The 27,902-nt window shown below is 48.2% G+C and overlaps 2 protein-coding genes across 2 annotated transcripts in view; one reads left to right on the top strand and one right to left on the bottom strand.

Moving 5' to 3' along the window:
• The window catches only part of LOC141094010 (E3 ubiquitin/ISG15 ligase TRIM25-like), a 56,810-nt gene that overhangs the window by 8,884 nt on the left and 20,024 nt on the right, over positions 1-27,902 (bottom strand). The window lies entirely within an intron of this gene.
• Positions 2,109-27,902, top strand: part of DNAH9 (dynein axonemal heavy chain 9) — a 254,999-nt gene continuing 229,205 nt past the window's right edge. The window contains exon 1 of the mRNA XM_073579695.1: positions 2,109-2,519. Coding sequence (XP_073435796.1) covers positions 2,163-2,519 — 357 coding nt within the window. The 5' untranslated portion in view covers positions 2,109-2,162. The remainder of the gene's footprint in view (positions 2,520-27,902) is intronic.

Here is a 27,902-nt window from a genome sequence, read left to right as displayed (position 1 = left end):
AAAAGACGCATCCCGTTCATTTTAATGCATTCCACACGTTTTGCAGAATGCTCATTAATTTTGCGGAAAATTCCGCATTTCTATTTTCTGGGGACGGGAAAAAACGTGCGTTTTCTGGGAAGGACTCCGGTTGTAAGGCTATGTTCCCACCTATGCAGAAAATTTCTGCTTCAGAAACGGCCTCCTTCCCAGAAAACGTTTTATTTCCGCGCGTTTTTTGCTCAAAAAATGCGCGTTTTTGATGCGTTTTCTTCCTCGCGTCTTCTGGACCATAGGAAATAGCCAAAAAACGTGGACTTTTCGGCAAAATTAATGAACATGCTGTGTTTTTAACCGCTAAGCGTTTCCTATGCGGAAAAAAAAAACGCATCCATTGGCACAAAAAAGGCCAAATGCATTAAAATGAATGGGATGCTAATTTTAAGCGTTTTTGAAGCGGTTTGACCCCGAGATTACGCTTCAAAAACGCTTACGTGGGCACACAGCCTCAGTCGGGAATTTTCCGCACATAGTCTTAGAGTCAGATAGTTTTAGCTCAGGTTTTATTTACTGATTGTGGTAAAAATATATAACTCTATTACTCAGGGCACCATTTTCTTTCAAGATTTGGTTCACTGCTTATTACGACGCTTTCTGTAGACAAAAATGGCTTTTCTTTCAAAGATCTACGCCGCTTGAAGACGTTCGCTGCTGTCGTATGTTTTGACGTCCCCAAAATGGCTTCCGTGATGTCTTTTTCTTTAAAGATTTGCTCCTTTAGGGCTCCACTCACTAACTTCATTCGATTTGGACGTATGTTTTGATGCCAGTACCTGGAATGGCTTCCAGGGCGCCAATTTCTTTTAGTAGTTTGCTCGCAAGACGTCATGATGTTTTGACACTTTGCAGACAAAATGGCGCCGTTTACTTTTTGAAGATTTATGCCTTCACGGCTCCATTCCACAGACATCTCTTTTTTGTGCTTAAAATGGCGCCTGTCCTGTAAGATAAGCTCAAACCTTAATAAAAATGGCTCCATTTCTAAAGCTTTAATGGCGGTCTTTCTTTTTTTCTTTTTTTATTGGCGATTGCTTTTGGCTCATTTATTCTGAGGTGGTTTTACATGTCCCGGGGCCACCAAGTGACCACCCCGGGGAGTGCTGGTGCGGATTTATTAACCTCCGCACCTCAAGCGCAGAGCAGACAATCTATAGTCACAGTGTAACGAAACCTCAGCTGTAACGACCTGGTGTGGACTCAGACTTTATAACTAATATTTACTATCCCGAAGACAAAGCGGATGATGGAGGCGACAGATGGATCTATAGCGCGAGCAAATATACGAGATAAGAGCCCGACACCAGACACGTGACAGGCCGGTGGCAATTTTAGTTTTTGCTCTTTTGCTTTTTTTTTCCTTGAGCCATAGCTTTTTTCTTATTCTTCTGTCCCCTGTCTTTCCAAACAAGTAATCGTAGCAGCACTGCGCCAGTCTTGCAGAAAAAAAAAATGTATATACACTACGGCTCTGATTAATCATCTCCTTTTGCCTGTTTTTGTCTACTTTTACGTGCTTTGCGCCTATTTTATGCTTGTTTGTTTCTTATGTGCTCTCCTATTTTTTGGCTTTCTACTTTGCAGATGTCTTCGTCTGATTCTGTCAATCACAACTTTTAAAAAAAAAGTCGCAAACTCGGGGATCAACTTCACCCCAGTCCCTCCACCCCTCCTCTCGCTTGCTAAATTTTGGCAGGAAGAAAGCCCATTTTTGACTTTGTGCCATTTTGATGAATTTGGCGCCAGGTGTGAGTATACCTTTTATATGACGGTGCCATGAAAAAGGCAGTTGCTGCGGTTTTGTGGTGTCGTGTATATGCACCCTACCAATATTTCGGTCCAGTCCCCTACTGCGGCCATTCCACCTGGTTGGACGAGTTAATCAGAGTCTCTGTCTGCAGATACAATAGTAAACCAACCACCTGTGTCTCCGCAGCCTCCCCAGGGAGAGGACGGCCATTGTCCCAACTGCAGCAACCACAACTCTCTACAACGTGTTGAACACAAACAGAGTTGCCAAAGCAACTGAGACAGAAGAAAAGAGGCATCCGAGCCTGGAGACTTCAGTTCACTCTACCCAGCCCCGGCCGTACATGAACTGAGCAAATCTCTGCCGCCTTACAAAAATGGACGAAGAGGCTGCTCCTGCCGCAGACAAGAAACTGCAGTTCATAGAAGAATACGTCCTGAAGTCTCTTAACCTGAAGCCGAACCACTGGCAGAAATGCCTGTCCTCCGAGGAGAACAAGACCATCTTCAACGAGTTCTTGGAGAAGGTGGATCGGATGGTTCTGGTGGTGACACTCAACTCGGCCGGGCTGCTGGTCCCCCTGTCCGAGTTCCCCAACTTCATGAAGAATAAAGCCGTCTATTTCCTGAAGAGGTCCAATGTCTCCCTGAGCTCGGACTCCATGAGGAGCAGCCTGATGTATGGGGATCTGCCCTGCCTGCCCCTGGACCACTTCTCCGCACTGGTGGAAGAGGTAAGGACCTGAAAATTAGTGGCTAATAGAAGTTCAAACCCCATCCAAGTTCCTTACCCTCCATGTTATGAAGGTGAAAACCGCTGTGGGCCTATTCACATTATTTTTTTGCATCGTTTGAAGATTGAGGTCCAAAACGCAATATGACCTTGCTGCGTGAATGAACCCAGATTGGGTTTTTCTTCTTCCGTAATCATATGGCCGACACCAATATATGCTACAATTCCTCACCAATTTTTGAAATCTCCGCTTCATGTCAGTGAATGTACCTGTGTCAAGTGAAGAGGATCGGTAAGTCCAAAAAGGGAATGCTGCAGAATTTACCTGCGGAAGTAAAGACAGCAGATCCCCTGCCAGGATGTAACATATCAGAGTGAAACCCCATAGGGTAGGTACACTTGTAGTGAAGCTAAAGGGGATGACATCTCCTGAACTTTGTGGAAGGGTTTTACGCCCCTGCTAATGTAAGTTTATGTCAAGGGGATAAACCAGCTGTAATCTAGCAGGAGTAGGTTGGGTTCCCGGCTGTCAACACCGCCGTGTATCCTAGGTAGAATACACAAGCAGATTACAACTACTGTCTTCTATTTTGCCGGCGGTACAGCCTTCAAGGAGCTCTATGTAGTTCACAGAAGCATCAGCTGATCCTTCTTTAGGACCTGGTGTTCACCTGATTGCCAGGTGTCTGCCGGCAAAGCAGAGCTTTAGGGTCCTAGACTTATGTCACTATTTTGGGCTGAATTCCCCTGTAACTAGGGCTCCTATATTTACTCCAGTTACAGTGAAAAAAAAAAAGGTAAATAGCGGGGAAAAAATGTTCCGCCAAAATCCCTGATGATCTCATTGGGGACAAGTTATGTGAAAAAAGTATATACATATAAAACATTTGTAAAAATTAATAATAATAAAAAACATAGTAAAAAAATAAAAGTCCCCAACCACAAAAAAAAATATTTATTTGTTCATACAAAAAAAAACATTTTATTGTTACATACATGTAATAAAAAAATACACATATACAGTATTAGGAGTGAACACAACCATAATAACCTGGAGAGTTGATTCAACAGGTTATTTGTTGTGTAACGTGATCAGTAAAAAGTATAAATAAAAAAAATTGCTTTATCTATATATATATATAAAAGTGAATGTATGTATGTATGTGTGTGTATCACCAATCACGAAGCATCTTTCATTTCACCAGAGCTGTTTAAAAGAAACTGAGCTGTGATTGGTTGCTATGAGCAACAGTTTTCCTTGCAACCAATCACTAAGCAAAGAAGCTGAGCTGTAATTGGTTGCAATGAGCAATAGTTTTCTCACTCAATGACAACATCTCAGCAGACACTGCCATGGTGGGAGAAATCTAGCATCCCCGGGAACATAAGCTCCCAGCCATTGTCTGCCCTCCAGAAAGATGCAGAGAGCACATGACAGAAATTAATCCCCCCCTACTTCCCATATCCCCTTCACACATTCTCTATCCCATAGGCACATCTTCCCTCTTAAATGGATCATTGGTATGGAAGTGAGGGCAAATCCATCCAGCGCTTTGGTATTGACCACAGGCCTCTCTTAAAGGGATCCCCAGTATGGAAGTAGGATGTGGGATATTAGGGGTACTAGTCCGATGGCTCTGGCTGATAGGATGATGTGGGATATTAGGGGTAGTAGTCCGGTGGTTCTGACTGACGGTATGATGCGGGATGATGTGGGAAATTAGGGGTAGTAGTCCGGTGGCTCTGGCTGACAGGATGATGTGGGATATTAGGGGTAGTAGTCCGGTGGCTCTGGCTGACGGGATGATGTGGGATATTAGTGGTAGTAGTCCGGTGGCTCTGGCTGACAGGATGATGTGGGATATTAGGGGTAGTAGTCCGGTGGCTCTGGCTGACGGGACAATGTGGGATATTAGTGGTAGTAGTCCGGTGGCTCTGGCTGACGGGATGATGTGGGGGGATATTAGGGGTAGTAGTCCGATGGCTCTGGCTGACGGGATGATATGGGATATTAGGGGTAGTAGTCCGGTGGCTCTGTCTGACAGGACAATTTGGGATATTAGTGGTAGTAGTCCGGTGGCTCTGGCTGATGGGATGATGTGGGATATTAGTGGTAGTAGTCCGGTGGCTATGGCTGATGGGATGATGTGGGATATTAGTGGTAGTAGTCCGGCGGCTCTGGCTGACGGGATGATGTGGGATATTAGGGGTAGTAGTCCGGTGGCTCTGGCTGACAGGACAATGTGGGATATTAGTGGTAGTAGTCCGGTGGCTCTGGCTGATGGGATGATGTGGGATATTAGGGGTAGTAGTCCGGTGGCTCTGGCTGACGGGATGATGTAGGATATTAGGGGTAGTAGTCCGGTAGCTCTGGCTGACGGGATGATGTGGGATATTAGGGGTAGTAGTCCGGTGGATCTGGCTGATGGGATGATGTGGGATATTAGGGGCAGTAGTCCGGTGGCTCTGGCTGATGGGATGATGTGGGATATTAGTGGTAGTAGTCCGGTGGCTCTGGCTGATGGAAAGATGTGGGATATTAGGGGTAGTAGTCCAGTGGATCTGACGGGATGATGTGGGATATTATAGTGAATGCGGCTATGCGGAGTGGGCGGGGCTATACACTCAGCTTTATATATATAGATATAATCATTATAATTTGTTATAACTAACCGTAGTTAGTTACTATGCCCGGGCAGCGCCGAGCTCTTCAGCTTGTGTTCTATATTTGTGTCTCAAAAAGAAAAAAAAATTAGAGCATTTGGAGGATAAGTTTCTGTTTCAAAAATTTCTCGAAACCTCAGAAAATTAGATTTCCTGTAGGTAAAATCCACAGAGAATGTCAAATCTGAGATCTGAAATCATCCGCAGAATGTCGATTTCTATGGCGGATTTTCACTGCAGATTTCGATCAGAGACTCCGCGTGTAAAACATTGGTAAGGATTGGAAAGTCGAGGAAATTTTCGCACTGCAGTGACTAAAAGGGTGATCAGCTGAGCATGGGGATCTGTTCATCCTGATCTCCCCTGTTCATGAATAGAATTCAAGAATGAGGACCAGATCAGGAGGGATTTCACAGCGCTGAGTGACAGCTGATACTGGCACATGAATAGACGCCAGATATCGTGGCCCAGGTCCCCGTCTGGTCGCTGACCCGTGTCCCTGCAGTAGTGCAGGTTCTTATTACTGCCTCATTATAAGAAATGTCCCCCCCACCCTCGACTTTATACCGGACCCCCCTTCCCATTAGTGGATTAAAATAAAGGCTGAGATGAGGCACAATGGCGCGGATGATAATGAAGGGCGTCTCTGGTTACCTGCCGCCATCAATCTCGCGCCAAAGATCTGTGCAGGGTGGCATTCAATTTAGAGCGCCATTTATATGTTATCTGGCAGGACAGGAGGCGAGCGGGACGCAGGGTCAACACTGAATGACATTGCGGACACGGAGTCAGCAGTCATGGGGACTTGTGATCTCGGTATAGGATCTAACCCCAGTCCAGTCAGTACTTTTGGAGAAATCCATTTTGGTTCAGTTTCTATCAGCATTTGGGGTCGGATTCATTATTGCATTTTTTTGTGTAGCTTGTGCTATTTTTCATTTGTTTTTTTAATTTGTGCCCATTTTAAAGTCTATGTTTTTTATCTGTTTTTTTTTCTTACACTCATCATTCGCTTTCCATTAATCACAACTTTTTAAAAAGATGCACAATTTTTTTGTCCCATCCATTCCAGATTGATTTTTTTTTTTTACATCTGGAATTTTTGCACAATCGTTTAAAAAAAAAAAGTGACTTTTTGCGCTGTTAAAGGACCGATTTATCATTTGTGGGTTTTTTTGTTTTTCTTTTTTCTTGTCGTATTTGGTGCCGATTTTTCTTTACCAAATCCGTCATACATTTTTCACAATCCATATTCTTGCCTCATACATTTTTGGCGCCCTTTTGGAGAAAAAAAATCCTCTAAAATATGGCAACATTTTTTTCGAAAATGTTAGGTGTTCAAGAACAAAAAAAATAACTTCAGTGGGCGTCTGTGTTTTTGTGTGTGGGTGGGGTATGTTTGTTGAAAAATGTTGTGACATGTGATGGATAAATCAATTGTAAATATCTGGAAACCAAAAGCCCCGACCACAAAAATGAATGTAACAAATAAAACTATAGAACACATATAAAAGATGCAAATTGAAAGATTTTGGCTAAAGAACACCAAAACTAGTAAAAAAAAAAGAAGAAAAGCAGAAATTCCATAATGAATAGGGCCAAAAGAGAAATTTTGACTTTGCACAAAATTCAGGAAGCACATTTGGGTGCAAAGGAGAATGTTTCTATTCACTGACAGCAAGCAGAGAACTTGAAAAAAGGTGAAGAATTGATGCTCAAAGCAAACCAAGAAAACCGGAGATGTTTAAACACTCAGTCACTGCGTTGTTTGCTCACTCATAACTTTGTTTGCTCAGTCACAGCTTTGTTTACTCAGTCATAACTTTGTTTGTTCAGTCATGACTTTGTTTGCTGCCACAAAGTGCCAGGGCTCTGATTTGAATGAAAGGACCAGCAAGGTCAAGTCAATGTCAGCCAGGACCTGACTGACTGATGAAGTGCTGCCATTAGACCCTGCATTGTAACGTGGGAGCGTATTTTGCAGGGACATCTGTGGGGACATCATACTGTGTGTGGAGGAGAATGTACTGTAGGGACATTATACTGTGTGTGGGGGAATGTACTGTGGGGACATCATACTGTGTGGGGGGAATGTACTGTAGGGACATTATACTGTGTGGGGGGCAATGTATTGTGAGGACAGCATAATGTGTGGGGGTACAATGTACTGTGGTAACATTATACTTTGTGTGGAGGAATGTTCTGTGGGGACATCCTACTGTGTGTGGGGGAATGTTCTGAGGGGACATCATACTGTGTGGGGGAAAGTACTGTGGGGACATTATACTGTGTATTTGGGAATGTACTGTGGGGTCATCATACTGTGTGTGGGAGAATGTACTGTGGGGACATCATACTGTGTGTGGGGGAGAATGTACTGTGATGACATTATACAGTGTGGGGGGAATGTACTGTGGGGACATCATACTGTGTGTGGGGAAGAATGTACTGTGATGACATTATACAGTGTGGGGGGAATGTACTGGGAGGACATCATACTGTGTGTGGGGGAATGTACTGTGGGGACATCATACTGTGTGGGGGACAGTACTGTGGGGACATTATACTGTGTATTTGGGAATGTACTGTGGGGTCATCATACTGTGTGTGGGAGAATGTACTGTGGGGGCATCATACTGTGTGTGGGGGAATGTACTGTGGGGTCATCATACTGTGTGTGGGAGAATGTACTGTGGGGACATCATACTGTGTGTGGGGGAGAATGTACTGTGATGACATTATACAGTGTGGGGGGAATGTACTGTGGGGACATCCTACTGTGTGCGGGGAATGTACTGGGAGGACATCATACTGTTTGTGTGGAATGTACTGGGAGGACATCATACTGTGTATGGGGGAATGTACTGTGGGGACATCATACTGTGTGGGGGAAAGTACTGTGGGGGTCATCATACTGTGTGTGGGAGAATGTACTGTGGGGGCATCATACTGTGTGTGGGGGAATGTACTGTGGGGACATCATACTGTGTGTGGGGGAATGTACTGTGGGGTCATCATACTGTGTGTGGGAGAATGTACTGTGGAGACATCATACTGTGTGTGGGGGGAATGTACTGTGGGGACATCATACTGTGTGTGGGAGAATGTACTGTGGAGACATCATACTGTGTGTGGGGGAGAATGTACTGTGAGGACATCATACTGTGTGTGGGGGATAATGTACTGTGGGGACATCATACTGTCTGGGGTCGGAATGTACTATGGGGACATCATACTGTGTGTGGGGGAATGTACTGTGGGGACATCATACTGTGTGTGGGGGATAATATACTGTGGGGACATCATACTGTCTGGGGTCGGAATGTACTGTGTGGACATCATACTGTGTGTGGGGGAATGTACTGTGGGGACATCATACTGTGTGTGGGGGAATGTACTGTGGGGACATCATACTGTGTGTGGGGGAATGTACTGTGGGGACATCATACTGTGTGTGGGGGATAATATACTGTGGGGACATCATACTGTCTGGGGTCGGAATGTACCGGCTCTTTCATGTGACCGATGGGAGTCGGCTCACCACTGGGAGCTGAGCCAAATTTTTTTTTTTCCCCTGCTGTTTGCAAAGCTTCTTCCTGCCTGGCTGGGGGCTGGGAGGAGCTGAGGAGGAGACTTAGAGCTGTGACTACAAGTGGGGAGTGACTGGCAAGGCTTTGACTTGCGACTGGGCTCCTCCCACATGACACATAGCTGAACTGTGATTGGCTGCTCAGTATAGTGAGTGCACACACATGATCTGTGATAGATCACAATGTGTGCAGTCACACAGACTGTCACTGTCTGACATAACAGTGGATGTCCGGCAGCTGCAGGATGAGCAGAGGCTCTGAGCTCAGGCACTGACAGCCATCTTATCCCTCTCATTATTTTCTGTAGTTCCTGCTTCTCTACAGTGGGAAAGTAATAATATAAATCTGAGGCAGAAAAACTCTGTGGACAGATCCGGGGTATATGCATAATATAACAGGCTAAGCGTCACTCTGTCCGAAGCCTTTATAGGCTGCGCAAGCACGACGCACCTTCGCAGTCTGGCTCCAGAGAGAGTGACGCACCCCCCATGAGATCACGGTAGACGCACTCCCCCCAGGAGATCGCGGTATGCGTAAGCACTGAATGCATACCGCGATCTCCGGCACAACATCTTACCGATTTGGTGTTGCCGCGGGGTCTTGCATCTGGCGGTGATGACAGGAGAGGGCTGGTTGTTGGGCCGGAATCGCTTTCTGGCGCCATTCTGTGGAAGACACACTGCAGTGTGTCTTCAAGAAAATGGCGCCAGAAAGAGAGGAATGCGCAGGCGCCAATTCCGGCCCAACAACCAGCCCTCTCCTCACATCTCGGCACAAAAGATTACCGATCGGGTATTCACCGTGAAGTCAGTAGAGGGCGGGTTGTGGCGCCATGCATACCTGGATAGGGGGGGGTTAGAGGACCATGCATACCAGGATTGGGGGGTGAGGGGTAGCATGCATACCAGGATAGGGGGGTGAGAGGACCATGCATACCAGGATTAGGGGGTGAGGGGGACCAAGCATACCAGGATAGGGGGTGAGAGGACCATGCATTCCAGGATAGGGGGGTGAGGGGGCCATGCATACCAGGATAGGGGGTGAGGGGACCATGCATACCAGGAAAGGGTGGTGAGGGGACCATGCATTCCAGGATAGGGGGGTGAGGGGACCACGCATACTAGGATTGTGGGATGAGGGGTATCATGCATACCAGGATTGGGGATGAGGGGGGCCATACATCCTACAATAGGGATGAGGGGGACCATGCATACCAGGATTGGAGGGTGAGAGGACCATGCATACCATGATTGGGGGGGGTGAGGTGACCATGCATACCAGGACTGGGGGGTGAGGGGACCATGCATACCAGGATTGGGGGGTGAGGGGACCATGCATACCAGGATTGGGAGGTGATGGGTACCATGCATACCAGGATTGGGGATGAGGGACCATACATCCTACGATAGGGATGAGGGGGACCATGCATACCAGGATGGGGGGGGTGAGAGGACCATGCATACCATGATTGGGGGGGTGAGGGGACCATGCATACCAGGATTGGGAGGTGAGGGGACCATGCATACCAGGGTTGGGGGGTGAGGGGGCCATGCATACCAGGATTGGGGGGGTGAGGTGACCATGCATACCATGATTGGGGGGTGAGGTGACCATGCATACCATGATTGGGGGATGAGGGGACCATGCATACCAGGATTGGGGGGATGAGGGGTACCATGCATACCAGGATTGGGGATGAGGGGACCATGCATACCAGGATTGGGGGGATGAGGGTACCATGCATACCAGGATAGGGGGGTGAGAGGACCATGCGTACCAGGATTGGGGGGGTGAGGTGACCATGCATACAAGGATAGGGGGGGGGTGAGAGGACCATGCATACCAGAATTGGGGGGTGAGCTGACCAAGCGTACCAGGATTGGGGGGTGAGGTGACCATGTATACCAGGATAGGGGGGTGAGAGGACCATGCATACCAGGATTGGGGGGGTGAGGGGACCATGCATACCAGGATTGGGGGGATGAGGGGTACCATGCATACCAGGATTGGGGATGAGAGGACCATGCATACCAGAATTGGTAGAATTGGTAGGTAAGGGGTGCCATGTATGGTGCAGATATCAGAGTTACTGGAACATGTCTCCAAGGATTTACGGGATGTGCACATGTTGCGGATTGCTGTGTGGAATTTTCTGTGCGGAATCTGCATCTCTTGGCAGAATCCGCAGGTCTAAATCTGTGAGGGTTTTTATGCAGATTTATTGTGGATTTTGTGCGGATTTCACCTGCGTTTTTACACCTGCGGATTCCTGTAATGGAATAGGTGTAAAATCGCTACGGAATCTGCACAAAGAATTGTCATGCTTCGGAAAATAAACTGCTGCGCTTCCGCTTGGATTTTTCCGCAGCATGTGCACAGCGGTTTTTTACCCATAGAATAACATTGTACTGTACATCACTTGTGGATCCGCAGCAAATCCGCAACGTGTGCACATAGCCTTAGAATAATCAGTGCCGGCAGATGTCACAGCACTGACTAATGTAGAACACATGGACAAATATCAGATATTAGAGGATAACACAAATCAGCAATACGGACAGGAGTGGGGGCCTGATCCCAGGAGCTTACACTCTGAGAAAATGGCCAAAAAGCCTTCACTAGACCCCTGTACAGCTGTATAATGAGGCCCAGGCTTTATAGTTAAGAGACTGGAGTGATAAAAGTGGGGAAAGTAGCACTTTTTGCAAGAAGAGCCGCTTTTTGAGCCAAAAAGAGCCGGCTCTTTTTGGTGAGCGGAGCCGAGTGAGCCAGATCACCAAAAAGAGCCGAACTGCCCATCACTATTTGTGTGGGACAATGTACTGTGAGGACATCATACAGTCCGGGGGAATGGACCGTGGGGACATCAAACTGTGTGGGGGGATTGTTCTGTGGGGACATCATACTGTATTTAGGGAAGAATGTACTGTGAGAACATCATACAGTGTAGGGGGAATGTACTGTTGGAACATCATACTGTGTGTGGGGGAATGTACTGTGCGGATATTATACTGGATACAGTATGTGGGACTGTACTGTGGGGTCATCATACTGTGTGTGGGGAGAATGTACTGTGGGGGCATGATACTGTGTGTGTGGAGAATGTAATGTGGGGATATTCTGTGTGTGGGGAAGAATGTACTGTGGGGGCATCATACTGTTTGGGGGAATATACTGTAGGGACACCCTACTGTGTGTGGGGTAGAATTTATTGTGAGGACATCATAGAGTGTGGGGGAATGTACTGTGAGGACATCATACAGTGTGGGGGGGATGTACTGTAGGGACATCCTACTGTGTGTGAGAATGTAGTGTGAGGAAATCATACAGTGTTGGGGGATGTACTGTAGGGACATCCTGCTGTGTGTGTGGGAGAATGTACTGTGAGGAAATCATACAGTGTGGGGGATGTACTCTAGTGACATTCTACTGTGTGTGCGGGAGAATGTACTGTGGGGACATTATACTGTGTGTGGGGAGAATGTACTGTGGGGGCATCATACTGTGTGTGGGGGGAATGTAATGTGGGGATATTCTGTGTGTGGGGAAGAATGTACTGTGGGGGCATCATTCTGTTTGGGGGAATATACTGTAGGGACACCCTACTGTGTGTGGGAAAGAATTTATTGTGAGGTCATCATATAGTGTGGGGGAATGTACTGTGAGGACATCATACAGTGTGGGGGGATGTACTGTGAGGACATCATACAGGGGATGTACTGTAGGGACATCCTGCTGTGTGTGGGGGAGAATGTACTGTGAGGAAATCATACAGTGTGGGGGAATGTACTGTAACACATCATACAGTGTGGGGGAATGTACTGTGAGGACATCATACAGTGTGGGGGGATGTACTGTAGGGGCATCCTGCTGTGTGTGGGGGTGAATGTACTGTGAGGAAATCATACAGTGTGGGGGATGTACTCTGGTTACATTCTACTGTGAGTGTGGGAGAATGTACTGTGGGGACATTATACTGTGTGTGAGGACGAATGTACTGTGAGAACATCACACAGTGTGGGGAATGTACTGTGGAGACATCATACTGTGTGGGTATCAGGATCCTGTCAGCGCCGGCGGGCTGCCTCGGCTGAACAGGGTAACTCACCCAGACTACGGGAGGACCCGGGGGTCCGATACTGCAGGGAAAGTTCAGACAACAGGACCTGCGACACTGAAAGTAGTTTAGCAGTACAAGGACCTACGATCATGTGACCACGGGGGCGTGGCTTAGCGTCCTGCTGCAGGATAGGGTTCTATTACAGGAATCCTGGAGCAAAGGCTAGGGAAACTCAGGTCAGACAAGCGGGGGTCATTCACGGGGAGGACGGCCCGGTACCAGAGGGACAAGCAGGGAATAGTCAAAACGTAAGCAATGAATCATACACAGAGATAGCAACGCAGTACAAGGGAGGCAGTCAGAGAGTAGTCAGGTCCAAGGCAAAAGAGTCATACACGGGAATAGCAGAGCAGTACAAAAGAAACAGGCAGAACTCATAACAGGGACAGAACCGGATCAAAACCAAGCAAGCACAAAGTATCACAGTCACAAAGCACACCAGGGTCACACACTCGGCCAAGGGTCTGAGTATAAGTGACAAGGAGTGAGCCCACAATGAGGCTATAAAAAGCCTCCCAGAATCTCAGAGTGAGGCTGTCCAGATTAACCTCTAAACTACCTGATCCCACGAACTCAGCAGATCATGACAGTGGGGGGCAGTGTACTGTGGGGACATCATACTGTGTGGGGTACAATGTACTGTGGTGACATCATACTCTGTGTAGGAAAATGTACTATGGGGACATCCTACTCTGTGTAGGGGAGAATGTACTGTGAGGCATCATACAGTGGGGGGAATGTACTGTGGGGACATGAAATTGTTGGGGGAGAATGTACTGTGGGGGCATCATACTGTGTGAGCGGAATGTACTGTGGGGACATCATACTGTGTGTGTGTGGAATGTACTATGGGGACATCATACTGTGTGGGGGATTGTACTGTGTGGACATTATACTGTGTATTTGGGAATGTACTGTGGGGTCATCATACTGTGTGGGGGAAAATGTATTGTGGGGACATCATACCGTGTGGAGGGAAAATGTACTGTGTGGACATCATACCATGTTTGGGGGAAAATGTACTGTGGGGGCATCATACTGTGTGTGAGTTGAATGTACTGTGGAGTCATCATACTATGTGTGGGGAACGTCCTGTGGGGTCATCATACTGTGTGTGGAGAAGATTGTACTATGGGGGCATCATATTGTGTGGGGGATGTATTGTAGGGACATCCTACTGTGTGTGGGGAAAATGTACTTTGGGGACATTATACTGTTTGTGGGGAAGAATGTACTGTGCGTGGGACAATGTAATGTAGGGACATCATACTATGTGGTGGACAATGTGCTGTGTGTGCATCGTACTGTGGGGACATTATACTTTGTGGGGGGAAATGCACTGTGGGAACATCATAATGTGTGTGGGGGAATGTACTGTGGGGGCAACATATCGTGTGTGGGGGGAATGTACTGTGAGGACGTCATACTGTGTGGGGGGACAATGTACTTTGGGGGCATCAAACTGTTTGGGAGAATGTACTGTAGTGACATCCTACTGTGTGTTTGGGAGAATGTACTGAGGATATGAAACTATATGGGAGGGAATGTACTGTGGGGACATACTGTGTGTGTGGGGAAGAATGTAATATGGGGACATCATACTGTGTGTGGGATAATGTTCTGTAGGGACATCATACTGTGTGGGGGACAATGTACTGTGGGGACATCATGTACTGTGGGGACATCCTACTGTGTGTGGGAGAATGTACTGTGAGGACATCAGACAGTGGGGGAAATGTACACTGGACTCATAATATTGTGTATGGGGGATTGCGCTGCGCGGACGTCATACTGTGTGTGGGAGAATGTACTGTGGGGGCATTATACTGTGTGTGGGGGAATGTACTGTGGGGGCATCCTACTGTGTGTGAGGGAGAATGTACTGTGAGGACCTCATACTGTGTGTGGAGGAATGTACTGTTGGCACATCATACTTTGTGTGGGGGAATGTACTGTGGGCACATCATACTTTGTGTGGGGGAATGTACTGTGGGGGCATCATACTTTGTGTGGGGAAAAAACACAAAAATTGAGCTTGGTTTGAGTTGATACACATGCAGCATGTAAATGCATGTTGACATTGGCCATAAAACATAAAACCTGCAAAAGACAAAGTGAGCAAGAACCCTGCTGTAACTAAATAAGTAAAATAAAAAGTGCATCTAAATAATACAGAGTTTTTAGTAATACTGTTTTTGATCAAAAGTAGCATGAAAGCTATCCCACCACGACATGGTAACTCTGTTCGGGATAGTCCTACACTGTCTAATATTAAAAACCTTGCCTTGTGTCAAAGTTGACCTCAATGTGTGAACAAGGGCAGACAAAAGGACTGGGTCCCAAACAGTAGACACCAGTCTGGGGAAGCCTTATATACAATTTCCAGCTCAGGAGAGGGAGGCCACACCCCAGCTTGCACAGAATGCAAAAATACAGAGAAAAAAACACAAAAATTGAGCTTGGTTAGCTTGGTTTGAGTTGATACACATGCAGCATGTAAATGCATGTTGACATTGGCCATAAAACATAAAACCTGTGTGGGGGAAAGTACTGTGGGGACATCCTACTGTGTGTGAGGGAGAATGTACTGTGAGGACATCATACTGTGAGTGGGGGGGAATGCACTGTGAGGACATCATACTGTGTGAGGGGGAATGTACTGTGGGGACATCATACAGTGTGGGGGGAATGTACTGTAGGGACATTATACTGTGCATGTGGGAATATACTGTGCGGTCATCATACTGTGTGTGGGAGAATGTACTGTGGGGGCATGAAACTGTGTGTTGGGGAGAATGTACTGTGGGGGGATCATAATGTGTGGTGTGAATGTACTTTGGGGACATCATACTCTGTTTGTGGGAAATGTACTTTGGGGACATAATACTGTGTGGGGGAATGTACTGTGGGGACATTATACTGTGTATGTGGGAATATACTGTGGATACATCATACTGTGTGTGGGGGGAAATGTATTGTTGGGACATCATACTGTGTGTGGGGAATGTACTGTGAGGACATCATACTGTGTGTGGGGGGGAATGTACTGAGGGGACATCATACTGTGTGTGGGGGAATATACCGTGGGGCCATCATACTGTGTGTGGGGGAATGTAATGCGTGGACAAAATGCTATGTGGGGGAATTACTGTAGGGACATCCAACTGTGTGTGTGGGAGAAAGTACTGTGAGGACATCATACATTGTGGGGGGTGTACTGTAGGGACATCCTACTGTGTGTGGGGGAGAATGTGCTGTGCGGACATCATACTGTGTGTGGAACAATGTGCTGTGGGGGCATCATACTGTATGTGGGGAGGAATGTACTGTGGAGCCATCATACTGTCTGTGAGGGGAAGGTACTGTGGGGACATCAGACTGTGTGGGGGAATGTACTGTGGGGGCATCATACTGTGTGTGGGGGAGAATGTACATTGAGGACATGAAACTGTGTGTGTGGGAGGAAATGTACTGTAGGGACATTATACTGTGTGTGTGGGGGAATGTACTGTGGGGACATCATACTGTGTGTGGGGGGAATGTACTGTTAGGACATCCTACTGTGTGTGGAGGTAATGTACTGTGGGGACATTATACTGTGTGTGTGGTCGAATGTACTGTGGGGACATCATAATGTGTGTGTGGGAGAATGTACTGAGGGGACATCATAGTGTGTGTGGAGGTAATGTACTGTGGGGACATCATAATGTGTGTGGGAGAATGTACTGTGGGGACATCATAATGTGTGTGTGGGGGAATGTACTGTGGGGACATCATACTGTGTGTGGAGGTAATGTACTGTGGGGACAACATAACGTGTGTGTGGGGAATGTACTATGGGGACATCCTACTGTGTGTGGGGGAATGTACTGTGGGGACATCATACTGTGTGTGAGGGAATGTACTGTGGGGGTATCATACTGTGTGTGGGGAGAATGTACTGTGGGGACATCCTATTGTGTGTGGGGGAATGTACTGTGGGGACATCATACTGTGTGTGGGGGACTGTACTGTGGGGACATGAAACTGTGTGTTGGGGGGAATGTACTGTGGGAGGATCATAATGTGTGGGGGGAATGTACTTTGGGGGCATAATACTGTGTGGGGGAATGTACTGTGGAGACATCATACTGTGTGTGGGAGAGAATGTACTGTTGGGACATCATAATGTGTGTGTGGAATGCACTGTGGGGACATCATACTGTGCGTTGGGAAGAATGTACTCTGGGGCCATCATACTGTGTGGGGGGAATGTAATGTGGGGACATCATACAGTGTGGGGGGAATTACTGTAGGGACATCCAACTGTGTGTGTAGGAGAATGTACTGTGAGGACATCATACAGAGTGGGGGGTGTACTGTAGGGATATCCTACTTTTTGTGGGGGAGAATGTACTGTGCGGACATCATACTGTGTGTGGAACAATGTGCTGTGGGGGCATCATACTGTATGTGGGGAGGAATGTACTGTGGGGGCACGATACTGTGTCTGAGGGGAATGTACTGTGGGGGCATCATACTGTGTGTGGGGGAGAATGTACGTTGAGGACATCATACAGTGTGGGGAAAATGTACGGTGGGTACATGAAACTGTGTGTGGGAGGGAATGTACTGTAGGGACATTATACTGTGTGTGTGGGAGAATGTACTGAGGGGACATAATACTGTGTGTGGGGGAATGTACTGTGGTGACATCATACTGTGTTTGGGGGAATGTACTGTGGTGACATCATACTGTGTGTGGGGGAATGTACTGTGGGGACATCATACTGTGTCTGGGGGAATGTACTGTGGGGACATCCTTCTGTGTGTGGGGGGAATGTACTGTGGGGGCATCATACTGTGTGTGAAGGGGAATGTACTGTGGGGACATCATACTGTGTGTGAGGTAATGTACTGTGGGGACATCATACTGTGTGTGGGGGAATGTACGGAGGGGACGTCATACTGTGTGTGAGGGGGAATGTACTGTGGGGACATCATACTGTGTGTGGGGGAATGTACTGTTGGGACATCCTACTGTGTATGGAGGTAAAGTACTGTGGAACATCATAATGTGTGTGTGTGGGAATGTACTGTAGGGTCATCATACTGTGTGAGGGAATGTACTGTGGGGGCATCATACTGTGTGTGGGAGGAATTTACTGTGGGGACATCATACTGTGTGTGGGGGGAATGTACTGTTGGGACATCCTACTGTGTGTGGAGGAATGTACTGTGGGACATCATACTGTGTGTGGGGGAATGTACTGTGGGGACATCCTACTGTGTGTGGGGGGAATGTACTTTGGGGACATCATACTGTGTCTGGGGGAATGTACTGTGGGGACATCCTACTGTGTGTGGGGGGAATGTACTGTGGGGGCATCATACTGTGTGTGAAGGGGAATGTACTGTGGGGACATCATACTGTGTGTGAGGTAATGTACTGTGGGGACATCATACTGTGTGTGGGGGAATGTACGGAGGGGACGTCATACTGTGTGTGAGGGGGAATGTACTGTGGGGACATCATACTGTGTGTGGGGGAATGTACTGTTGGGACATCCTACTGTGTATGGGGGAATGTACTGTGGGGACATCATACTGTGTGTGGGGGGAATGTACTGTGGGGACATCATACTGTGTGTGGGGGAATGTACTGTGGGGACATCCTACTGTGTGTGGGGGGAATGTACTGTGGGGGCATCATACTGTGTGTGAGGGGGAATGTACTGTGGGACATAATACTGTGTGTGAGGTAATGTACTGTGGGGACATTATACTGTGTGTGGGGGAATGTACGGAGGGGACGTCATACTGTGTGTGAGGGGGAATGTACTGTGGGGACATCATACTGTGTGTGGGGAATGTACTGTGAGGACATCATACTGTGCGAGGGGGAATGTACTGAGGGGACACATACTGTCTGTGGGGGAATGTACTGAGGGGATACATACTGTGTGTGGGGGAAATGTACTGTGAGGACATCATACTGTGTGTGGGGGAGTGTACTGTGGGGACATCATACTGTGTGAGGGGGAATGTACTGTGGGGACATCATACTGTGTGTGGGGGAATGTACTGTGGAGACATCATACTGTGTGTGGGGGAATGTACTGAGGGGACGCATACTGTGTGACGGGGAATGTACTGAGGGGACATCATACTGTGTGTGGGGGAATGTACTGTGGGGACATCATACTGTGTCTGGGGGAATGTACTGTGGGGACATCCTTCTGTGTGTGGGGGGAATGTACTGTGGGGGCATCATACTGTGTGTGAAGGGGAATGTACTGTGGGGACATCATACTGTGTGTGAGGTAATGTACTGTGGGGACATCATACTGTGTGTGGGGGAATGTACGGAGGGGACGTCATACTGTGTGTGAGGGGGAATGTACTGTGGGGACATCATACTGTGTGTGGGGGAATGTACTGTTGGGACATCCTACTGTGTATGGAGGTAAAGTACTGTGGAACATCATAATGTGTGTGTGTGTGGGAATGTACTGTAGGGTCATCATACTGTGTGAGGGAATGTACTGTGGGGGCATCATACTGTGTGTGGGAGGAATTTACTGTGGGGACATCATACTGTGTGTGGGGGGAATGTACTGTGGGGGCATCATACTGTGTGTGAGGGAATGTACGGAGGGGACATATACTTTGTGTGGGGGAATGTACTGAGGGGACATCATACTGTGTGTGAAGGAAAGTACGGAGGGGACATATACTTTGTGTGGGGAAATGTACTGTGGGGACATCATACTGTGTGTGAGGGAATGTACGGAGGGGACATATACTTTGTGTGAGGGGGAATGTACTGTGGGGACATCATACTGTGTGTGGGGGAATGTACTGTTGGGACATCCTACTGTGTATGGGGGAATGTACTGTGGGGACATCATACTGTGTGTGGGGGGAATGTACTGTGGGGACATCATACTGTGTGTGGGGGAATGTACTGTGGGGACATCCTACTGTGTGTGGGGGGAATGTACTGTGGGGGCATCATACTGTGTGTGAGGGGGAATGTACTGTGGGGACATAATACTGTGTGTGAGGTAATGTACTGTGGGGACATTATACTGTGTGTGGGGGAATGTACGGAGGGGACGTCATACTGTGTGTGAGGGGGAATGTACTGTGGGGACATCATACTGTATGTGGGGGAATGTGCTGTAGGGACATCATACTGTGCGAGGGGGAATATACTGAGGGGACACATACTGTCTGTGGGGGAATGTACTGAGGGGATACATACTGTGTGTGGGGGGAATGTACTGTGAGGACATCATACTGTGTGTGGGGGACTGTACTGTGGGGACATCATACTGTGTGTGTGGGAATGTACTGTAGGGTCATCATACTATGTGAGGGAATGTACTGTGAGGGCATCATACTGTGTGTGGGAGGAATTTACTGTGGGGACATCATACTGTGTGTGGGGGGAATGTACTGTTGGGACATCCTACTGTGTGTGGAGGAATGTACTGTGGGACATCATACTGTGTGTGGGGGAATGTACTGTGGGGACATCCTACTGTGTGTGGGGGGAATCTACTTTGGGGACATCATACTGTGTCTGGGGGAATGTACTGTGGGGACATCCTACTGTGTGTGGGGGGAATGTACTGTGGGGCATCATACTGTGTGTGAAGGGGAATGTACTGTGGGGACATCATACTGTGTGTGAGGTAATGTACTGTGGGGACATCATACTGTGTGTGGGGGAATGTACGGAGGGGACGTCATACTGTGTGTGAGGGGGAATGTACTGTGGGGACATCATACTGTGTGTGGGGGAATGTACTGTTGGGACATCCTACTGTGTATGGGAGAATGTACTGTGGGGACATCATACTGTGTGTGGGGGGAATGTACTGTGGGGACATCATACTGTGTGTGGGGGAATGTACTGTGGGGACATCCTACTGTGTGTAGGGGGAATGTACTGTGGGGGCATCATACTGTGTGTGAGGGGGAATGTACTGTGGGGACATAATACTGTGTGTGAGGTAATGTACTGTGGGGACATTATACTGTGTGTGGGGGAATGTACGGAGGGGACGTCATACTGTGTGTGAGGGGGAATGTACTGTGGGATCATCATACTGTGTGTGGGGAATGTACTGTGAGGACTTCATACTGTGCGAGGGGGAATGTACTGAGGGGACACATACTGTCTGTGGGGGAATGTACTGAGGGGATACATACTGTGTGTGGGGGGAATGTACTGTGAGGACATCATACTGTGTGTGGGGGAGTGTACTGTGGGGACATCATACTGTGTGAGGGGGAATGTACTGTGGGGATATCATACTGTGTGTGGGGGAATGTACTGTGGAGACATCATACTGTGTGTGGGGGAATGTACTGAGGGGACGCATACTGTGTGACGGGGAATGTACTGAGGGGACATCATACTGTGTGTGGGGGAATGTACTGAGGGGACATCATACTGTGTGTGGGGGAATGTACTTTGGGGACATCATACTGTGTGTGGGGGGAATGTACTGTGGGGGCATCATACTGTGTGTGAGGGAATGTACGGAGGGGACATATACTTTGTGTGGGGGAATGTACTGAGGGGACATCATACTGTGTGTGAAGGAAAGTACGGAGGGGACATATACTTTGTGTGGGGGAATGTACTGAGGGGACATCATACTGTGTGTGAGGGAATGTACGGAGGGGACGTCATACTGTGTGTGAGGGGGAATGTACTGTGTGGACATCATACTGTGTGTGGGGGAATGTACTGTTGGGACATCCTACTGTGTGTGGGGGAATGTACTGTGGGGACATCCTACTGTGTGTGGGGGGAATGTACTGTGGGGGCATCATACTGTGTGTGAGGGGGAATGTACTGTGGGGACATAATACTGTGTGTGAGGTAATGTACTGTGGGGACATCTTACTGTGTGTGGGGGGAATGTACTGTGGGGGCATCGTACTGTGGGGGCATCATACTGTGTGTGAGGGGGAATGTACTGTGGGGACATAATACTGTGTGTGAGGTAATGTACTGTGGGGACATTATACTGTGTGTGGGGGAATGTACGGAGGGGACGTCATACTGTGTGTGAGGGGGAATGTACTGTGGGGACATCATACTGTATGTGGGGGAATGTGCTGTGGGGACATCATACTGTGCGAGGGGGAATATACTGAGGGGACACATACTGTCTGTGGGGGAATGTACTGAGGGGATACATACTGTGTGTGGGGGGAATGTACTGTGAGGACATCATACTGTGTGTGGGGGACTGTACTGTGGGGACATCATACTGTGTGTGGGGGAATGTACTGTGGGGACATCATACGGTGTGTGGGGGAATGTACTGTGGAGACATCATACTGTGTGTGGGGGAATGTACTGAGGGGACACATACTGTGTGGGGGAATGTACTGAGGGGACATCATACTGTGTGTGGGGGAATGTACTTTGGGGACATCATACTGTGTGTGGGGGAATGTACTGTGGGGGCATCATACTGTGTGTGAGGGAATGTACGGAGGGGACATATACTTTGTGTGGGGGAATGTACTGTGGGGACATCATACTGTGTGTGAGGGAATGTACGGAGGGGACATATACTTTGTGTGGGGGGAATGTACTGTGGGGACATCATACTGTGTGTGAGGGAATGTACGGAGGGGACATATACTTTGTGTGGGAGGAATGTACTGTGGGGACATCATACTGTGTGTGAGGGAATGTACGGAGGGGACATATACTTTGTGTGGGGGAATGTACTGTGGGGACATCGTACTGTGTGTGAGGGAATGTACGGAGGGGACATATACTTTGTGTGGGGGAATGTACTGTGGGGACATCGTACTGTGTGTGAGGGAATGTACGGATGGGACACATACTGTGTGTGCGATAGTTCCGTGATTCAGGGTGTGAGCCCCCTCTTCAGTTATAAAGATGGAAAACAACTCTGGCCCACCAGTTACGCATCGCAGTGCAGCGCAGGTAACCGGACCAAGACTTCTCTGCACACAGGATTATGCAGCGTATGATGCCCTTCAGTTCTTCTGTGGAATTTCAGGGGTTAAAGGGCCAGCGGCCACTAGCAGTGACATGTTTGTGTGCACCGTTTCCACAGTGACCTGGCATTGTCACCAGCCTCCCCTGCAGAGAACAGTGGGGCCAGTGAGAGCCCATTCTGTAGTGAGTGTGTAAGGTGCCGTGATGACGACCGCCTCGCCGGGGCGGCGCAGATCGGCAGAGGCATGTCTGATCCCGTCCGGGAACATTTACATTGTTTATATCTGGCTTCTGCAGTTCCATACCACACACACGTCACCCGTACATCGATCACATACCGCACACACGTCACCCGGACACTGACCCCATACCACACACATGTCACCCGGACACTGATCACATACCACAGACACGTCACCCATACACCGATCACATACCACACACACGTCACCCGGACACTGACCCCATACCACACACATGTCACCCGGACACTGATCACATACCACACACACGTCACCCATACACCGATCACATACCACACACACGTCACCCGGACACTGACCCTATACCACACACATGTCACCCGGACACTGATCACATACCACACACATGTCACCCGGACACTGATCACATACCACACACACATCACCCATACACCGATCACATACCACACACACGTCACCCGTACACTGATCACATACCACACACACGTCACCCGTACACCGATCACATACCGCACACACGTCATGCGGACACTGATCACATACTGCACACATGTCACGCGGACACTGATCACATATCGCACACATGTCAAACGGACACTGATCACATACCACACACACGTCACCCATACACCGATCACATACCACACACACGTCACCCGTACACTGATCACATACCGCACACACGTCATGCGGACACTGATCACATACTGCACACACGTCACACGGACACTGATCACATATCGCACACATGTCAAATGGACACTGATCACATACCGCACACATGTCACCCGTACACTTACTACTTACCACACACACGTCACCCGTACACCGAACACATACCGTACACATGTTATCCGTACACTGATCAAATACCGCACACATGTCACCCGTACACTGAACACATACCGTACACATGTTATCCGTACACTGACCACAAACCACACATACGTCACCCTGACATTGATCACATACCGCACACACATCAGCCATACACTGACCACATACGACACATGTCACCCTGATCTCATACTGCACACACGTCACCATACACTGACCACATACCGCATACATGTCACCCGGACACTGACCACATACCACAAATATGTCACCCCGACACTGATCACATACTGCACACACGTCACCATACACTGACCACATACGTCACCCGTACACTGACCACATACCACACATATGTCACGCTGACTTTGATCACATACCGCACATACATCACCGTACATTGACCACATACTGCACACACATCAGCCATACACTGACCACATACCACACATACTGTATGTCACCCTGACACTGATCACATACCGCATACATGTCACCTGTACACAGACCACATACCGCAAACACATCACCCGTACACTGACCACATACCAAACATGTCACCCTGACACTGATCACATACTGCATACACGTCACCTCTACACTGACCACATACCGCACACACGTCACTGTACACTGGCCACATACCACATATATGTCACCCTGACTCAGATCACATACCGCACACACACATGATCTGTACACTAACCACATACCGCACACACATCGCCTGTGCACTGACTACGTACCACACACATGTTACCGTACACTGACCACATACCGCACACACGTCACTGTACACTGGCCACATACCACACATATGTCACCCTGACTCAGATCACATACCGCACACACACATGATCTGTACACTAACCACATACCGCACACACATCGCCTGTACACTGACCACATACCGCACACATCTCACCGTACACCGATCACATACTGCACACATGTCACTGCAGCAGTGTTCTTCAGGAATACATACACTGCTCAAAAAAACAAAGGGAACACTTAAACACCAGAATATAACACCAAATAAATCAAACTTCTGTGAAATCAAACTGTCTACTTAGGAAGCAACACTGACTGACAATCAATTTCACATGCTGTTGTGCAAATGGAATATACAACAGATGGAAATTATTGGCAATTATCAAGACACCCTCAATAAAGGAGTGGTTCTGCAGGTGGGGACCACAGACCACATCTCGGTACCAATGCTTTCTGGCTGATGTTTTGGTCACTTTTGACCACATACGACACATGTCACCCTGACTTTGATCTCATACTGCACACACGTCACCATACACTGACCACATACCGCATACATGTCACCCGGACACTGACCACATACCACAAATATGTCACCCCGACACTGATCACGTACTGCACACACGTCACCATACACTGACCACATACGTCACCCGTACACTGACCACATACCACACATATGTCACGCTGACATTGATCACATACCGCACATACGTCACCGTACACTGACCACATACCGCACACACATCAGCCATACACTGACCACATGCCACACATACTGTATGTTACCCTGACACTGATCACATACCGCACAAACGTCACTGTACACTGGCCAAATGCCACACATATGTCACCCAAACAATGATCACATACCGCACACACGTCATCTGTACACTGGCCACATACCACACACACGTCACCATGCACTGGCCAAAAACCACACATATGTCACCCTGACGCTGATCACATACTGCACACACGTCACCATACACTGATCACATACCAAACATATGTCACCCCGACACTGATCACATACCGCATACACGTCACCTCTACACTGACCACATACCGCACAAACGTCACTGTACACTGGCCACATACCACACATATGTCACCCTGACACTGATCACATACTGCACACACATCAGCCATACACTGACCATATACCACACATATGTCACCCCGACACTGATCACATACTGCACACACGTCACCTGTACACTGATCACATACCAAACATATGTCACCCCGACATTGGCCACATACCGCACACACGTCACCATGCACTGGCCACAAACCACACATACAGTATGTCACCCTGACACTGATCACATACTACACACACGTCACCATACACTGATCACATACCAAACATATGTCACCCCGACACTGATCACATACCGCATACACGTCACCTCTACACTGACCACATACCGCACAAACGTCACTGTACACTGGCCACATACCACACATATGTCACCCTGACACTGATCACATACCGCACACACGTCATCTGTACACTGGCCACATACCACACACACGTCACCATGCACTGGCCAAAAACCACACATATGTCACCCTGACGCTGATCACATACTGCACACACGTCACCATACACTGATCACATACCAAACATATGTCACCCTGACACTGGCAACATACCGCACACACGTCACCATGCACTGGCCACAAACCACACATATGTCACCCTGACACTGATCATATACTGCACACACGTCACCATGCAATGATCACATACCAAACATATGTCACCCCGACACTGATCACATACGGCATACACGTCACCTCTACACTGACCACATACCGCACAAACGTCACTGTACACTGGCCGCATACCACACATATGTCACCCCGACACTAATCACATACTGCACACACGTCACCTGTACACTGAACACATACCACACATGTCACCCCGACACTGATCACATACTGCACACATGTCACCAGTACACTGACCACATACCACACATATGTCATCCTGGCACTCATCACATACCACACACACATCACCCGTACACTGACCACATACCGCATACACGTCACCTGTACACTGACCACATACCACACATACTGTATGTCACCCTGACACTGATCACATACCGCATACATGTCACCTGTACACAGACCACATACCGCAAACACATCACCCGTACACTGACCACATACCAAACATGTCACCCTGACACTGATCACATACCGCACACACGTCACTGTACACTGGCCACATACCACACATATGTCACCCTGACTCAGATCACATACCGCACACACACATGATCTGTACACTAACCACATACCGCACACACATCACCTATACACTGACTACATACCACACACGTTACCGTACACTGACCACATACCGCACACATCTCACCGTACACCGATCACATACTGCACACATGTCACTTCAGCAGTGTTCTTCAGGAATACATACACTGCTCAAAAAAATAAAGGGAACACTTAAACATCAGAATATAACTCCAAGTAAATCAAACTTCTGTGAAATCAAACTGTCCACTTAGGAAGCAACACTGACTGACAATCAATTTCACATGCTGTTGTGCAAATGGAATAGACAACAGATGGAAATTATTGGCAATTATCAAGACACCCTAAATAAAGGAGTGGTTCTGCAGGTGGGGACCACAGACCACATCTCAGTACCAATGCTTTCTGGCTGATGTTTTGGTCACTTTTGAATGTTGGTTGTGCTTTCACACTCGTGGTAGTATGAGACGGACTGTACAACCCACACAAGTGGCTCAGGTAGTGCAGCTCATCCAGGATGGCACATCAATGTGAGCTGAGGCAAGAAGGTTTGCTGTGTCTGTCAGCGTAGTGTCCAGATGCTGGAGGCGCTACCAGGAGACAGGCCAGTACACCAGGAGATGTGGAGGGGGCCATAGGAGGGCACCAACCCAGCAGCAGGACCACTACCTCAGCCTTTGTGCAAGGAGGAACAGGAGGAGCACTGCCAGAGCCCTGCAAAATGACCTCCAGCAGGCCACAAATGTGCATGTGTCTGCACAATCCGTTAAAAAACGACTCCATGAGGATGGTCTGAGTGCCCGACGTCCACAGATTGGGGTTATGCTCACAGCCCAACACCATGCGGCCCTCCATGGAAATGCCACCCCACACCATTACTGACCCACAGCCAAACCGGTGAAGGATG

This window comes from Dendrobates tinctorius, unplaced genomic scaffold, assembly GCF_039654945.1.
Source record: "Dendrobates tinctorius isolate UK_male_01 unplaced genomic scaffold, ASM3965494v1 ptg000063l, whole genome shotgun sequence".
Classification (NCBI taxonomy): Eukaryota; Metazoa; Chordata; class Amphibia; order Anura; family Dendrobatidae; genus Dendrobates; species Dendrobates tinctorius.
Note: the sequence above shows the minus strand (reverse complement) of the source record. Positions and strands in the feature narration are given on the sequence as shown.